This window comes from Schistocerca gregaria, chromosome 4, assembly GCF_023897955.1.
Source record: "Schistocerca gregaria isolate iqSchGreg1 chromosome 4, iqSchGreg1.2, whole genome shotgun sequence".
NCBI lineage: Eukaryota > Metazoa > Arthropoda > Insecta > Orthoptera > Acrididae > Schistocerca > Schistocerca gregaria.
Genome location: NC_064923.1, coordinates 516,695,798 through 516,712,306, shown reverse-complemented (window position 1 = coordinate 516,712,306; position 16,509 = coordinate 516,695,798). Strand labels below are relative to the sequence as shown.

The 16,509-nt window shown below is 43.3% G+C and overlaps 1 protein-coding gene across 1 annotated transcript in view; it reads right to left on the bottom strand.

Moving 5' to 3' along the window:
* Positions 1-1,091: 1,091 nt before the first annotated feature.
* The window catches only part of LOC126267789 (homeobox protein engrailed-2-like), a 132,919-nt gene continuing 117,501 nt past the window's right edge, over positions 1,092-16,509 (bottom strand). Inside the window, exon 3 of the mRNA XM_049973093.1 lies at positions 1,092-1,324. Coding sequence (XP_049829050.1) covers positions 1,092-1,324 — 233 coding nt within the window. The remainder of the gene's footprint in view (positions 1,325-16,509) is intronic.

Genomic DNA, 16,509 nt, shown 5'->3' with positions numbered 1-16,509 from the left:
GATTACAGAGAATGTCTTGAGAAATAAATTGAGGATAGGAATCTATTTCTGGAAACGTCATCTAACGACGCTACAGTGCGCGGCAGGGCCGGCGCCTGTCGCTGGGCCATCCATTTGCAGTAAGAGTGACTTTGTGCGATGATGGAGGGTAAGCGGAACGTTTTAAATGGTTCAAATGGCTCTAAGCACTATGGGACTTGACATCTGAGGTCGTCAGTCCCCTAGATTTAGAACTACCTAAACCTACTGACCTAAGGATATCACACATTTTCATGCCTGAGGCAGGATTCGAAATTGTGACCGTAGTAGCAGCGCGGTTCCGGACAAAAGCGCCTAGAACCGCTCGGCCACAACGGCCGGCAGGCGAAATTTCTATAAAGTTTGTTGTTCAGTGATCTTGACTGATTGCTACTGGAGAAGAAGGAGCTAGATACTGTGTAGAATAGCCATTATGCTTGGAATGAGGTTCCCTGTTGAGCAGGTGGATGACAATTTCGGATACGGGTTTCCATCCACAGCTAATTTTTTTCTGGAACCCTCTAAGGTCTCCCGCACCTTTCTCTATGCAGAAGGAAAATAAACTGCAGATGGAAACCGGTGTCCGAAACAGTAATTTACCAATGTAACAGAATTTTGCATTCATAGGAGACAAGGTCCGTCTGCGCAGGAGCTAGCTTCATCTCGTCGATTGGCAGTCGTGACAATGCAGTCACGCTCACTGAATAACAAACACTGCGATAGGTTCAGCCTACGGTCCATCAGCGTACAAAGTCACGTTTGCTGCCGAAGCGATGGCAGATCTGGAGACTGACACTATGGAGCGATTTCAATAGTCAGACGATAGTTTTATTTTCTTCTTTTAACTTTTTTTTATTTGATCAATGGAATGCTGTGTTCCTCTAGTGGCGTACTACAGTGCTGTGCTGGTAGGTTCCCAACGTGTGTAGCGTGACTGCAGACTCGTAAAAGTTTTACTAAACAGGAGATAATGTTTAGGGAGCAGCGAGACCGTTACGTGGTCTAGGAAGAGTGAGCGGCACGCGGCACATGCAGGCCGCCCATCGGCCATCGGCCATCGGCGCCGCAGTTTGTCACGGTGCGGCGCGGTGCGGCGCACGGCCGCAGTATTTCAGATAGCGCAGCGCGCCCGCGGGCCCTAAATCAGGGTCGCCAACTGGCCGCGACCCGTGACGGATGGCGCCAGGCGTGGCCAGCCTGCCGGGGACACTCCCGCCGCCGCGCGCCGCAAACAAATCACCCCCACCGTCCCGACCACCACGCCCCCCACCCCCACCCCCCGGCTGCTGATAGCCGGCCGGGTGGGCTATCCGGAAGCAAAGAAATAGCACTCCAAGATATGTTTCTCCATCTCACGAGGAGATGTACGCTAGTGCATGTACAATAATCTGAGTGAAACAAACAGAAGAGCAAGGCCTCCAGAAGCCCCATAACTGAAACTAAACATTCATCAGCTAGCAAAAATGGCGATGGAGACGATAGTAAGATGACGCTGGCCCACTTCTTATTTCTGGCCTGCGTTCCAAAAGCCGATTTTATTCCAAATCGATTAGATGTAGTGCTGTGATTCTATTTTCTAGTTAAGTAACTATGAGTAAGTGTTACTCTTTACAATGGACATAAATGACCTAGTGCGTAAAGAGCGTAGCTGCACAAGGCTATTTGCCGATGGTGCGACTGTCTGTAACGAGTTTGCAAAGCCACAAGGCACTGACGAACTACAGGAAGATCTGCAGAGGATTGATGATCGTGTAGGAGCCGGCACTTGACTCAGAACTTAAGTAAATGTAACTTATCAGTACTAGTTCATTCATCTGTAGATCGTGTATACGAGGGTATTGGATATTCCATGATATTAAAATTTGGGAACAAAAACTTAAGGTAACTAACATTTTCGGGCACTTGCATTCTTATGGGCAAAGTTTCACGAGGATGGGGCCGCCCTTACGCTGTGATCTTCTACTGGGAACCATCCCAGCATTTAACGGAAGTGATTTAGGGAAACCAAAAAGCCTAAATCAAGATTGCCAGATGAAACTGGTGCCTCTGTCTTCCAGAATACAAGGCCGGTCTGTCTGAAACAGAGCTACGTCATTCGGTTTATCATCAGTGTACAATAATGTATTACAAATAAATTAATTAACAATGTAAAGGACTGGGGATACACTCACCATTCATTTCTCACTCTCAGATACTGCATACAATTCACACACAATATACACGCGTTGTTTCATAACGTAACACTACATACACAAACTGTCAGCTCGTAGTGTGTTCATTAGGACGATGTTTGCTAGTATGAAAAACTGGGTCAACATTCCTGTACATCTGGTGAGATGTTTAGCCCAGAAAGACAATGAGGTATTCGTGCTATACATTTAATATCTTTGGGAGTCAGTGTTTCAGAAACGGAAACAGAAAGAAAAAATAACATTTTTGAAGATGTTATGTGTAATTCAAGATGTTTCACAGTCATAATTATATTTTGTTAAATATTGTACCAATTTTGCTACTCTGTCTTACCTAAGCAATCCTTCACTTTGAATATTGCATTGCCTGACAGATACATTTTAATTCCCTTCTTAAATAAGATGGTTTTAGTAATAGCTTTAATCTCGATGGGCAGTCTATTGTACGCTGTTATTTATTAATAAAAAATGTTTTGTTGAACTCTTTGTTTATTCTTCCTTCGTAAATGTACGTGCACTCAGGATCTTGTTCCAGACGAGGTACTGGCAGAAGTAAAGCTGTGAGGACGGGGCGTGTGTCGTGCTTGGGTAGCTCAGTTGCGAACGATTAATGAGAAGACACTGCGAGATAGAGAAAGAAGTCAACATATAGGAAAAAGGTGTAAAGTGGACTCCGTTAGTGAGTGGGTACGTAAGAGAAAACTTGAGTGGAACAATCTCACAGACAGGATGAATAAATGAAAGATTGTGAAAATCGTACGAAATAAATCACCATCTGGTAAAATAAATATTTAGCGTCCAAGGAAAAGATGGAGCGTCAGCGTCAGGCTAGATTGACCGGTACTGAAGAAACCAGACTTCAGCCTAGCAAGAAATGAAGAAGATGAAGAAGAAGTAAACTGTGTTCACACTATGTGTATTTGTTACCTAGCAACGAATTCCATAGCTAAGAACTGCATGTTGGTATACTATGTAACTAGAGGACACAGGTTGTTACAAACTGATGGTGGAAGTCTACAGGCTAAATATACACTCCTGGAAATGGAAAAAAGAACACATTGACACCGGTGTGTCAGACCCACCATACTTGCTCCGGACACTGCGAGAGGGCTGTACAAGCAATGATCACACGCACGGCACAGTGGACACACCAGGAACCGCGGTGTTGGCCGTCGAATGGCGCTAGCTGCGCAGCATTTGTGCACCGCCGCCGTCAGTGTCAGCCAGTTTGCCGTGGCATACGGAGCTCCATCGCAGTCTTTAACACTGGTAGCATGCCGCGACAGCGTGGACGTGAACCGTATGTGCAGTTGACGGACTTTGAACGAGGGCGTATAGTGGGCATGCGGGAGACCGGGTGGACGTACCGCCGAATTGCTCAACACGTGGGGCGTGAGGTCTCCACAGTACATCGATATTGTCGCCAGTGGTCGGCGGAAGGTGCACGTGCCCATCGACCTGGGACCGGACCGCAGCGACGTACGGATGCACGTCAAGACCGTAGGATCCTACGCAGTGCCGTAGGGGACCGCTCCGCCACTTCCCAGCAAATTAGGGACACTGTTGCTCATGGGGTATCGGCGAGGACCATTCGCAACCGTCTCCATGAAGCTGGGCTACGGTCCCGCACACCGTTAGGCCGTCTTCCGCTCACGCCCCAACATCGTGTAGCCCGCCTCCAGTGATGTCGCGACAGGCGTGAATGGAGGGACGAATGGAGACGTGTCGTCTTCAGCGATGAGAATCGCTTCTAGCTTGGTGCCAATGATGGTCGTATGCGTGTTTGGCGCCGTGCAGGTGAGCGCCACAATCAGGACTGCATACGACCGAGGCACACAGGGCCAACACCCGGCATCATGGTGTGGGGAGCGATCTCTTACACTGGCCGTACACCTCTGGTGATCGTCGAGGGGACACTGAATAGTGCACGGTACATCCAAACCGTCATCGAACCCATCGTTCTACCATTCCTAGACCGGCAAGGGAACTTGCTGTTCCAACAGGACAATGCACGTCCGCATGTATCCCGTGCCACCCAACGTGCTCTAGAAGGTGTAAGTCAACTACCGTGGCCAGCAAGATCTCCGGATCTGTCCCCCATTGAGCATGTTTGGGACTGGATGAAGCGTCGTCTCACGCGGTCTGCACGTCCAGCACGAACGCTGGTCCAACTGAGGCGCCAGGTGGAAATGGCATGGCAAGCCGTTCCACAGGACTACATCCAGCATCTCTACGATCGTCTCCATGGGAGAATAGCAGCCTGCATTGCTGCGAAAGGTGGATATACACTGTACTAGTGCCGACATTGTGCATGCTCTGTTGCCTGTGACTATTTGCCTGTGGTTCTGTCAGTGTGATCATGTGATTTATCTGACCCCAGGTATGTGTCAATAAAGTTTCCCCTTCCTGGGTCAATGAATTCACGGTGTTCTTATTTCAATTTCCAGGAGTGTATATATGACGTTCTGTTCTTAAATGTCTTTTTGTGTACACACAACTTCAGTGACAATCAGTATACATTACTAGAAATTTTGAATTTGTTATTCAGCCTAAGGTGATGCCATTTACATTTATTTCACAGTGTTGTTTTCCTTTCTTAAACTGAAACTCATGGCATCCGTTTTCTTTGTGTTCGCTGCGGCTTTAATGCATATTGACCAACTGTTAACTGAGCGTTTCATTTGCTTTCTCTACAAAGAATTATCTTGTTTTCTCGATGATTATAATATTTATGTCATCAGTAAATAGAATGCTCCACTCGACTGTCTCTATTGGGAAAGTTTTTGGTGTATACGAGGATCAGTATTAATCCTAATATACCCCCCTGAGAAACTCCTGCATTCATGTAATTTTTTTCTGACAAATGTTTTACTAAATGTTTCACTCATTTGAGGTATGTGCTGTCTCTATTACTTGTACGCAAACTGCTAGGTACTATTGGATCCATTTATTAGCTACATTTTCAAGTCTCTAATTTGTGTAGTAGAATCCTACGTCAGGAGTATAAAAAGACTTCGAAAGTCTTAAAACTAAGCCTGTGGCACACCCATCTTCTTCGAGAACTTCAAGTACTTCTTTTGTGAATTCTACTATGCCTGAGTTCGTAGTTCTACCACTTCGGAAAGCAAACTGTGATATGATGATACGGCTGCATTTTTTTAAATGTAATTCATTAATAAGCCAACGGCCTTGCCGCAGGGGTAACAACGGTACCCGTCAGATCACTGATCAGCCTTGGCTAGCACTGGGATGGGCGACCATCCGGTCTGCCCAGCGCTGTTTGCAAGCAGTGTACACTCAGCCCTTGTGAGGCAACCGGCGGAGCTAGCTCACTGAAAATTACCGGCTCTGGTCACGAAAACTGACAAAGACCGGGAGAGCGGTGTACTGACCATACGGCCATACGTATCCGCGTCCAGTGACGCCTAAGGCCTGAGGATGACATGGCGGTTGGTTAGTACTGCTAGGGTATCCATAGACAGGTTCGGACGGAGTTTAGTTTAGTTAATTCACTATAAAAAAGTTAACAACGCCAGATAACTCCAGCTAACTTCAGGAAGACTTGCTGAGGATTAATGAATTTCAGTTGACACTGAACTAAATATAACAAATTTCGCATAAATAGGCGAATAAATCCGGTATTCTGTAATACTATTGTTGACAACTCACTAGAAACAGTAGCTATTATAAAACAACTAAGAGTAATTATCCGGGGTGAAGTAACGTAGAATCAGCGCATAAAACCATTGGTGGGAGAAACGATGGCACATTGTCATAGCGTGAAGCTTCAGAATGTGTAGTTCATCTACGAGAGAAGTGGCTGACAAAACACTTGTTCGACCGATATTTGAGTACTGCTCGTTGCTTTGCGACCCTAGCCATGTTGGCTTAATGAGAGATCGGACAAAAAGCAGTGGGATTTGTTACGCGATCGTTTAGACGATACGTGAGCGTTACAGAGGTGTTACAGACACCAGGACAGGCTACGAAGAAGATCTGTTGTGTTCCAGGCTGAGGTTTACTGCTGAAATTCCAAGAGAGTTCCTTCCTGTCAGACTTGGGCAACCTCACGTGTCTCGCGATAAGACCTCAACGAGGAAATCCGAGAAATAAGAGGTAATTCGGGGATTTACCGACAATCATTTTTCACATGCGCCGTTTCCGAGTGGAACAGGATAGGGAGGAACAGACAGTGGCAGTAGAAACAGCACTCATCACACACCGTCACGTGGCTTACCAGTGAAGATATAAATATTATCGGCTAGATGATAGCCAAAGATTAAACCAAATATTAATACTTATTATATCTGAATATTACTAAAAATCTCATTCATTCGCTTTCGAATCCGGAAGGTGGCAGGTGTAAAATACAGGGAGAGAAAGGCTATTTACAGAAAACAGATGGCACTTGTAAGAGTCGAGGGGCATGGGAGGGAAGCAGTGGTTCGGAATGTAGTGAGACAGGGTTGTAGTCTATCCCTGATGTTATTCAATCTGTATGTTGAACAAGCAGTAAATGAAAAAAAAGGAAAATTTTGAGTAGGAATTAGAAACTACGGAGGAGAAATAAAAACTTTTAGGTTGGCCGATGACATTGTAATTCTGTCAGTGACAACATAGTACCTGGAAGAGCAGGTGAACGGAATGGACCCAGTCTTGAAAGGAGGATGTAAGATGAACATCTACAAAAGTAAAACGAAGATAATGGAATGTAGTCGAATTAAATCATGTGATGCTGAGGGAATTAGATTAGTAAATGAGACACTTAAAGTAGCAAAGAGTTTTGCTATTTGGGAAGCAGAATAACTGATGTGGTTGATGTAGAGAGGATATAAAACGAAGGCTGGCAATGGTAAGGAAAGCGTTTCTGAAGAAGATAAATTTATTAACATCGGGTATAGATTAAAGTGTCATGAAGTCTTTTCTGAAGGTATTTGTATGGAGTTTATCCATGTATGCCAGTGAAACACGGACGATAAATAGTTCAGACAAGAAGAGAATAAAAGCTTTGTAAATGTGGTGCTGAAGATTAGCTGGGTAGATCACGGAACTAGTGAGGAGGTAATGAATAGAATTGGATAGAAGAAGTATTTGTGGTACAACTTGACTAGAAGAAGGAATCGGTTGGTAAGACATTTTCTGAGACATCAAGGGATCACCAATTTATAATTGGATTGCAGCGTGGAGGGTAAAAATCGTAGGAGACCAAGAGACAAATACAATAAGCAGATTCAGAAGGATGTAGGGTGCAGTAGTTATTGGGAGATTAAGAAGCTTGAGCCGGCCGCGATGGCCGAGCAGTGCTAGGCGCTTCAGTCTGGAACTGCGCGACTGCTACGGTCGCAGGTTCGAATCCTGCCTCGGGTATGGATGTGTGTGATGTCCTTAGGTTAGTTAGGTTTAAGTAGTTCCAAGTTCAAGGGGACTGATGACCTCAGATGTTAAGTCCCATAGTGCTCAGAGCCATTTGAACCATTTGAAGAAGCTTGCGCAGAATAGAGTAGCAGGGAGAGCTGCATCAAACCAGTCTCTGGACTGAAGACCACAACACAACAAAACCGGATATTTAGGCATCCAGTTGACTAAGTCGCGTCATTCGCTTTTATGAACCTTCAGAATACTCGTGGTTCTGAAATATCTTCTCAGATAACTTTTTGAAGAATTCTTGTAACCGAAAATGGCTGAAGAGCAGAGAGCCTAAAACTCAAATGCGGTGAAGAGACAGCCTGTAAAATGATGCTACATAATCTCCCAGAAAATTTTATTTTCATAGTCAAATGCGGTGGTAACCTGTTGAGCTGTGCTGATGAAGCTCATAAGAATACTTAAGTAGTCATATTACCAGTTTGTGAAGTGTCACGTTACTATTACCTTCATTCTATGTGTCAATAAATTAGTTTATAATGATATTGTATTGCAAAATTATTTAATAACATGAAACGCAGATCGTAAACTTTATACCGATCCCTGTTTGTGGGTTGCAGTAATTATTGCAATGTTTTACAAAATATTCACCTTTAAGAAAGTAGTCCTCGTTGAGTGAAAGAAAAATAGGTGATTTTCGAGATTTTTCATATATAATAAGAAGTAACGCTATAAATGATGATACAGATTTCATTTGTTCTACTTTTAAGTTCAAGAAATCATTTTTGTGTCCACATCGGGCACTCCCTTCAATCACTATACCAGGAGAAAGGGTCCCTTTCAGCAGGAACATTGGCCATCCGCAGGAATTCCAGAAGTCCTACCATATTTTTTTTTCTTTTGTCATCAGTCTTCTGACCGGTTTGATGCGCCCGTCATGAATTCATCTCCTGTACCAACCTCTTCATCTCAGAGTAGCACTTGCAACCTACGTCCTCAATTATTTGGTGGATGTATTCCAATTCGTCTTCCTCTACAGTATTCGCCCTCTACAGCTCCCTCTAGTACCATGGAACCCGTTCCCTGATGTCCTTACGTCTTGTCTCTTCTCCTTGTCAGTGTTTTCGAAAAATTCTTTTCTTTCCGATTCCCTGGAGATCTTTCTCTTTCCTTACGTGGTCAGTCCACATCCCAAATGCTTCGGTTCTCTTCTGTTCCGGTTTTCCCACAACCCATGTCTCACTACCATACAATGCTGCACTGCAAACATATATTCTAAGAAATTTCTTCCTGAAATTAAGGGCTATGTTTGATACTAGTAGACTTCATTTGGGCAGGACAGACCTTTTGATGACCTTCCTTCTCAGTCCGTCATTCGTTATTTTGCTACCGATGCAGCAGAGTTCCAAACTTTACCTACTTCGTGACTATCAACCCTGATATTAGGTTTCTCACTGTTCTCATTTTTGCTACTTCTCGTTACTTTCATCTTTCTATGATTCAATCCATATTCTGTTCTCATTAGACTGAACATACCATTCAGCATTTCATGTAATTCTTATTTCTTTCACTCATAATAGCAATGTTAGCAGTGAATCGTATCATTGATATCCTTTCACCTTGTATTTTAATCCCACCCGTAAACATTTCTTTTATTTCCGTCGCTGCTCTTCGATATAAAGACTGAAGAGTAGCGGAGAAAGACTACATACCTTTCTTACACCCTTTTTATCCAAGCACATTGTTCTTGGTCGCCCAGCCTTATTATTCACTCTTGGCTCTTGTGCATACCCGTCTCTCCTTAAGGCTTACCTCTATTCTCCCAGAATTCCGAACGCCTTGCACCATTTTGCATTGCCGGACGCATTTTACGGGTCGACAGATCCTGTGAACGTGTCTTTATTTTTTCTTAGTCATGCATCCATTATCAACCGCCACGTCAGAATTACCTCTGTGGTGCCTTTGTCTTTCCTAAAACCAAATCTTAATTTTTTTTTCATTCTTCAGTAGATTATTCGGGTGGGCCACACGGATTCATTATCTGTTAAGCTGATTGTCCGATAATTCTCGCACTTTTCAGCTCTTACAGTCTTTGAAATGGTGAGGATGATATTTTTCAGAAAGTCAGATGGTATTTCGCCAGACCTAAACATTCTGCACACAAGCGTGAATAGCGGTTTTGTTGCCGCTTCTCCCACGACCTTAGAAACCCTGATGGAGTGTTATCTGTCCCCTCTGCGTTATTTGCTCTTATGTCCTCCAAAGCTCTTTTATATTGTTATTCTATTTGTAGATCCTTCATCTCTTCAAATAAACTCCTGTGTCTTATTCTATCGCATCAGACATATCTTCCGCCTCATGAAGGCCTTAAGACGGGTCTTTCCATCTGACCGCTCTCTCCTCTGCATTTGACAGTGCAATTCTTTTTGCATTCTGAATGTACCGCACTTTCTTTCAACTTCACTGTAGGCTGTTTCCATTTTCTTATTTGCTGAGTCAGTCCTTACGACAGTCTTTCGATTTATTCAGATTTGTCATGCAGCCATATCACCTTAGGTTCCTCTACCTCCTGTTTATTTCATTCTTAAGTAACGTGTTTTTCTGTATTTCTGAATTTCCCTAAAAATTTTTGTACTTCCTCCTTTCATCGATCAGCTGAAGTATTTCCTCTGTTACACATGGTTTCTTCCCAGATACTTTCTTTCTACCTATGTTCCTCTTTGCAGCTTCTGTGTTTTCCCTATTTAGAGATGTTCATTCCTCTTCAACTGTACTACCTACGGAGCTATTCCTTATATCTGTATCTATAACCTTATAGAACTTCAAGCGTATCTCGTCATTCCTTAGTGCTTCTGCGTCCCACTTCTTTGCTTATTGGCTCTTCCTAACTAATCTCTTAAGCATCATCTTGCTCTTCATCACTACCACATTGAGATCTGAGTCTATATCTGCTCCTGTGTAAGCCTGTCAATCTAGTATCCGTTTTCGGAAGCTCTGTCTGACTATGACGTAATCTAACATCTTCCGGTATCACCCAGCCTTTTCATTCCTCCTCCTATGAGTTTTGAACAGATTATTCACTGTTATTAGCTGAAATTTAGTAAAGAACTAAATTAGTCTTACTCCTCTCTCATTCATTTTCTCAGGCCCTTTTCTTTCTGTAATCATTTTATTACCCATTCCTCTACCACTGCCTTCCCGCCCACCATAATATCAGATTATCATTTCCCTTTGCGTAATGTATTATCCTTTCAGTGTCATCACGTACTCTCTCTGCCTCTTCATCTTCAGCTTGCGAAGTCGTCCTGTTCATAACGAATCCTACTCCTGTTGAACCATTTTCTGCTGCTGTCGATATTACCCTGCACTCATCTGACCACAAACCCTTGCCCTCTTTCCATTTCACTTCTCTGACCCCCCTACTTATCTAGATTGAGCTTTGCATTTCCCTTTTCGATTTTCTAGCTTCTGTACCACGTTCAAGTTTCTGATATACCTTGTCCGACCGGTAGAACGTTATCCTTTCTTTGGTTATTCAATCGTTTTCTCATCGTCACCTCCCAATTGGCAGTCCCCTTCCGGAGATCTAACTGGGGGATATTTCGGAATCTTCTGCCAACCGAGAGATCATCATGCCACTTTTTCAATTGTAGCCTTTCTATTGCATCTAATAAGTCACTTCTGTCAACATACACAGAATACTTAAAATGTATTGAAATGTAACAAAATGGTCAGGCGTTCAAACAAAAGTCATATTTTTCACTGTAAAACATCGATACAAAAGCGTCCACCAAAAATACAGAAATACAGTTCTGAAGATATCGCAAACCTGCTATGTACGCTGATTCATAATTCAGTATAGAGTTCTAGCATCAAATCTTGTTGAAAATCGTATATACCATTCCAGGTTATGTTTATCGCCACTTTAAAAAATTCGGAGAAAAACGCTTCTGAAGTTTTGGGTTAGACGTCCAGCGATCACTGGGCCACACAATTATCCTTCCGGATTCAAAAAGAGGTTTCATCGATCATCTTTGTTGCCATGTAGTTCCTGCTGGCCTCCTTGGCTGCTTATGTCGAAATGTTCGTGAATTCCTAAGGGACCAAACTGCTGAGGTCATCGGTCCCTAGACTTACCCACTACTTAAACTAATTTATGCTAAGAACAACACACACTTATGCCCGAAGGAGGACTCTAACCTCCAGCGGGAAGGGTCGCGTAATCCGTAACATGACACCTCTAACCACGCGGCAATTTCGCTCGGCGTAGCTCGTGTCATCCGCTGCTCTGATAGCTCTATATCCTTTTCTTCCGCTTTTGTGCTGAAGTTGTAACAGTTTTTCTGGTCTCAATCCGAGCACGTTTCTAATTTCCATAAGGTCTGTCACGCCGTTGTTGAAATTACATGATGCCGCACTGGCCGAGATGACGATTACTTCTTATCCGTTGTGAGTGGTTTTTGAAGACACTTTTTCACAAACAACTTGGATTGTAGACTACAATAGACATCCCTGTGAACATTTTAGATAAAAAAACTCGATTTTCTGTAATATTCAAACAGAACTAACCCTTAAGTCAACTGAAACTCTAGTCTTCAACCATACACATATTATTGTTTAGAGTAACGGCTCCTATTCAACGGGAATGTGTGATAAACGACAAACAAAATCCGAGCAGTCAGTGTTTGGTACGGGAATGATACAAATGTCATTATTCACCGAACGAAGTGGCTCTGTACTTTTAGGACACTCAATCCTCATGCTTTAGGAGCATGGTTCAAATCTCAGCAGGCAGCAGTGGCAGGCCGAGACACAAGCAGCAACAGGGAAGTAACCGATATTGTGACTTTCACTGGTTCCTTACCAGGAGAGAATTTTATAATATAATCTGTGTGATTTAATAGTTAACTTTCTTGAGTTTCTGCGTGTATATTTAATATGTAATAGCCACAGATCTCATGTTTCCGTTTGCTTCAGAATGTAGACCGATTTTGTGACATGTTTCAAGTTCCTAATCAGGGGTGAACTATTGAGTTTCACCTGAGTGATTCGGTAGTTAGGTTTTGAATCTCTGCGTATTAATCTAATTTATTATATACAGTTTCTGCGTTTTCGTCAGGGGCTACAGTAGATTTGCGTAGCACATGCCGATAGTCCGTTTATCTGCATAGTTTAGCTTTCTATGGTCTTAGGTATGGACAGGGATTGCGATTGTTGTGTGCGGATGCGAGCCGAGTGTGTGACACTTCGTTCTCAGCTTCAGGCTGTGATGGCTTCGGTTACAGAGCTTGAGGCTACAGTGGATGGCACCACTGTTGGGGGCCGGCCGTGGGGATCCAACGGACGTCCAGCACGTACGAGTCCTCCGATCGGTCCTCATTGGTGGTCAGTCCAGTTACTATTCACACTGAGGTTGACCCTTCACCTGTGGTCGAGTGGGAGGTCGCCCCAGGGCATAGCAGGTGGCGGAAGACTTCCCAGGCGGCACGTAAGACCTCCCCAGTTTGTCCGACATAAAGGTTCCAGGTGCTGTCTGTGGCTGACAATGTCGCTGATCTAGATGCTGTCGCCTGTCCTGTTTCAGAGAAAACCTCTCAGCCTGCAAGATCTGGACAGTCACAGAGACTGTGATTATTAATAGTTGGTAGCTCCAACGTTAGGCGCATTATGGGGCCCCTTAGGGACATGCAATAAAGAGCACAGGGCTCACCCAATAGCAGGTGGTTTCTCACGACGGTACAAACGATATGTGCCACTTCGGATCAGAAAGATTCTCTCTGGTTTCGAGCGGTTACCAGAAGTGGTAAAGGCTGCCAGTCTTTCTTGCAAGATGAAAGCAGAGCTGACCATTTGCAGCATATTGGACAGGACTGACTGAGGACCTCTGGTACAGAGCCGAGTACAGGGTCTGAATGAGAGACACAGACGGTTCTGCGACCGTGTAGGCTGCAGATTGCTCGACTTGCGCCAAAGGGTGGTTGGGTTTCGGGTTCCGCTGAATAGGTCACGTGTCCACTATACGCAGGAGGCGGCTACACGGGTTGCAGGAGCTTTTTGGCGTGGACTGGGCGGTTTTTTTAATGTTAGAGGGTCTCGGAAAAACATAAGAAGAGCTTCAGTCACAATTGATACAGACCAATACAAGAAGAACGGAGATAAGGAACCATCTCTATAACAGTTGTAGATTGTTGTAGCTGTGTTGGGAAAGTACCGGAGCTGCAATCGCTAATAGAAGGCACTGACGCTCAAATCATTACAGGCACTGAAAGGTGCTTAAAGCCAGATGTAAGCTCAGCCGATATTTTGCGAAGAACCTAACGTTGTTCCGAAAGGATGGGCTAAAAACGGCTGGCGGTGGATTGTTTGTTGCTCTTAGAAGTAGTTTATCTTGTAACGAAATAGAAGTAGATAGTTCCTGTGAGTTAGAATGGACAGAGGTCATTGTTGGCAATAGGAATAAAATAATAATTGACTCCTTTTACCGACCCCCGACCTGTTCAAAAAAGCCGATAAAAATTCACTTGGCGCCTTCCTGAGAGACAATCTCCACTCTTTCTAAAGCAATAATACAAGTCCAGACTAGATGTGGCTTGAATTCAAAGAAATAGTATCGGCAGCAATTGAGAGATTTACACTAAATAAATTGACAGACAACTGAGCTGATCCTCCTCGGTACACAAAACGCGTCAGAACTTTGTTGCAGAAACAACGAAGAAAACATGTCAAATATATAGAGACACAAAATCCGCAACATTAGCGATCTTTTACAGAAGCTCGAAATTTAGCGCGTACTTCAGTTCTAGATGCTTATGATGGTTTCCACAACGAAACCTTGTCTCGAAAGACAGAAAATCCAAAGACATTATGGTCGTATGTTAAGTATGTTAGCGGCAAGAAACAATCAATGCTTTCTCTGTGCTATAGCAATGGAGATACTATCGAAGACACTGCTGCCAAAGCAAAGTTACTGAACACAGCCTTCCGAAATGTCTTTACAAAAGATGACGAATTAAATATTCTAGAATTCGAATCAAGAACAGATGGCAACATCACTAACGTAGGAGTAAATATCCTCGCAGTAGTGAAGCAGCTTAAATCACTTTATAAAAGCTAGTCTTCTGATCCAGATTGTATACCAATTGGGTCCCTTTTAGAGTATGCTAATGCATTAGCTCCATACTTAACAATCATATACAACTGTTCACTCAAGGAATTATCCGTGGCCAAAGACTGGAAAGTTGCACAGGTCACACTAATATTCAAGAAAGGTAATAGGAGTCGATATGCAGCAGGATTTTGGAACATATATTGTGTTCGAACGTTATAAACTATCTCGAAGAAAGCGGTCTATTGACACGCAGTCAATATGGGTTTAGAAAACATCGTTCCTGTGAAACACAACTAGCTCTTTATTCGCATGAAGTACGTATTGAATGCTATTGACAAGGGGTTTGAAATCGATTCCGTATTATCGGATTTCAGGAAGGCTTTTAACACATCTGTATGATAGGAAAGACCATTCGAAGCAATAATATCCACATCTTCACGATATTAATTGCGTCTTTTCTATACTGACAGCTTTCTGTCGTCACAAACCAGCAGCACCGTGCAATGAAAAATCAGTAGAGTGGTACTGTGGAAACAATCCGACTAATTTGCTTTCCTAGCAGCGAAGGCTTCGACCAGTGTGGTTCAACGATGCCAGGAGAAGAGCTGCAATACGCTCCCTGTTGTCAAAACGCTCACTCCCTATTCAGATTTCTCCAGTGGCAGAGTGCACGGTACCGGTATCCATTAGTAAGTATTGTGAAGCGTTAGCACATAGACATTAGATATTAATATGTATTGTCTAACACATCTGACCTCTATGTTACTGGACGGAGATTATAGAATGACAATAAAAAAGAACACACAATTCATTTTCTAAGTGTTCATGACGAAGTAAGAGGGGTATTCTAAATATGATTGGTTCCTCCACTGCATTCTACATTAGTGCGGAAACCATGCAATTAGAACATTTAGCGGGACAGTAAGACGACGGATGCTGGTGCTGGATCTTTAAATACATCGTAGATCTCGTTCTCCAAGAATGGACACGAGATTCAAGAAGTTTTCGCAGCTGTAGGCGGTTGTGCAAGAAATTCAAAGTTTTTTGAGTAGCTAGCTGTGTCATCCAAATCTAACGGATTGCTACGTTGGGGAGATGGGTGCCTAGATTCCACAAGTTTAAGACGAAGAAATTTGCATTATTTTCGATTTGTCTCAAAGACCCAAGTGTTTCAAACTCTCGGAGGCCTGTCGGCCCGCAGCGACAAACTTTTGAAGTTTGCACTCAGCGTTCCATAAGATACGTTGCATGTGATAAGCAAAAACGTTGCCAAGAGAAACAAACGCATAAATACCGTATATAAATGAATACAGTTTGCGACGACCACTTTAAACGTAAACAATGAAGCCTGCGTCACATTTCATACGATTGTTTAAACTTTGGAATAGGATATTTATCTGTATAATATTCAAATGTGTTAGACGTATATTTGTAGCAGGGCAATACTCTAAAATGAGAGTAAATTATGTGCAGGTCCTTTTCGCTACAGATTTCCTTGTGTGTGAATATCAAACACAGTTACTGATGCCTTTTATAACAGCTAATCTACGCAATGCTTCCGAGCAATATGCAAGTAATGACGAATGTTCTATCGACAACTAGGTCCATTCATTTAACTTGCATTATATTAAAAATTGAGCCATTCTAGAAATGATTGTCATTGCTGCACAGGTATATGTTTATTACTAACTGCTTTCGGCTTATCTATAACTTCTGCCGGCACGGTAGCTTAACGTGATCGGCCGGAGGGTTAGCTGCCCTCAGTTTTTTAAACTGAGTTAATCGATCAACAACGAACTTAACCTGACGTCTTACGACGTCCGCCCCGAG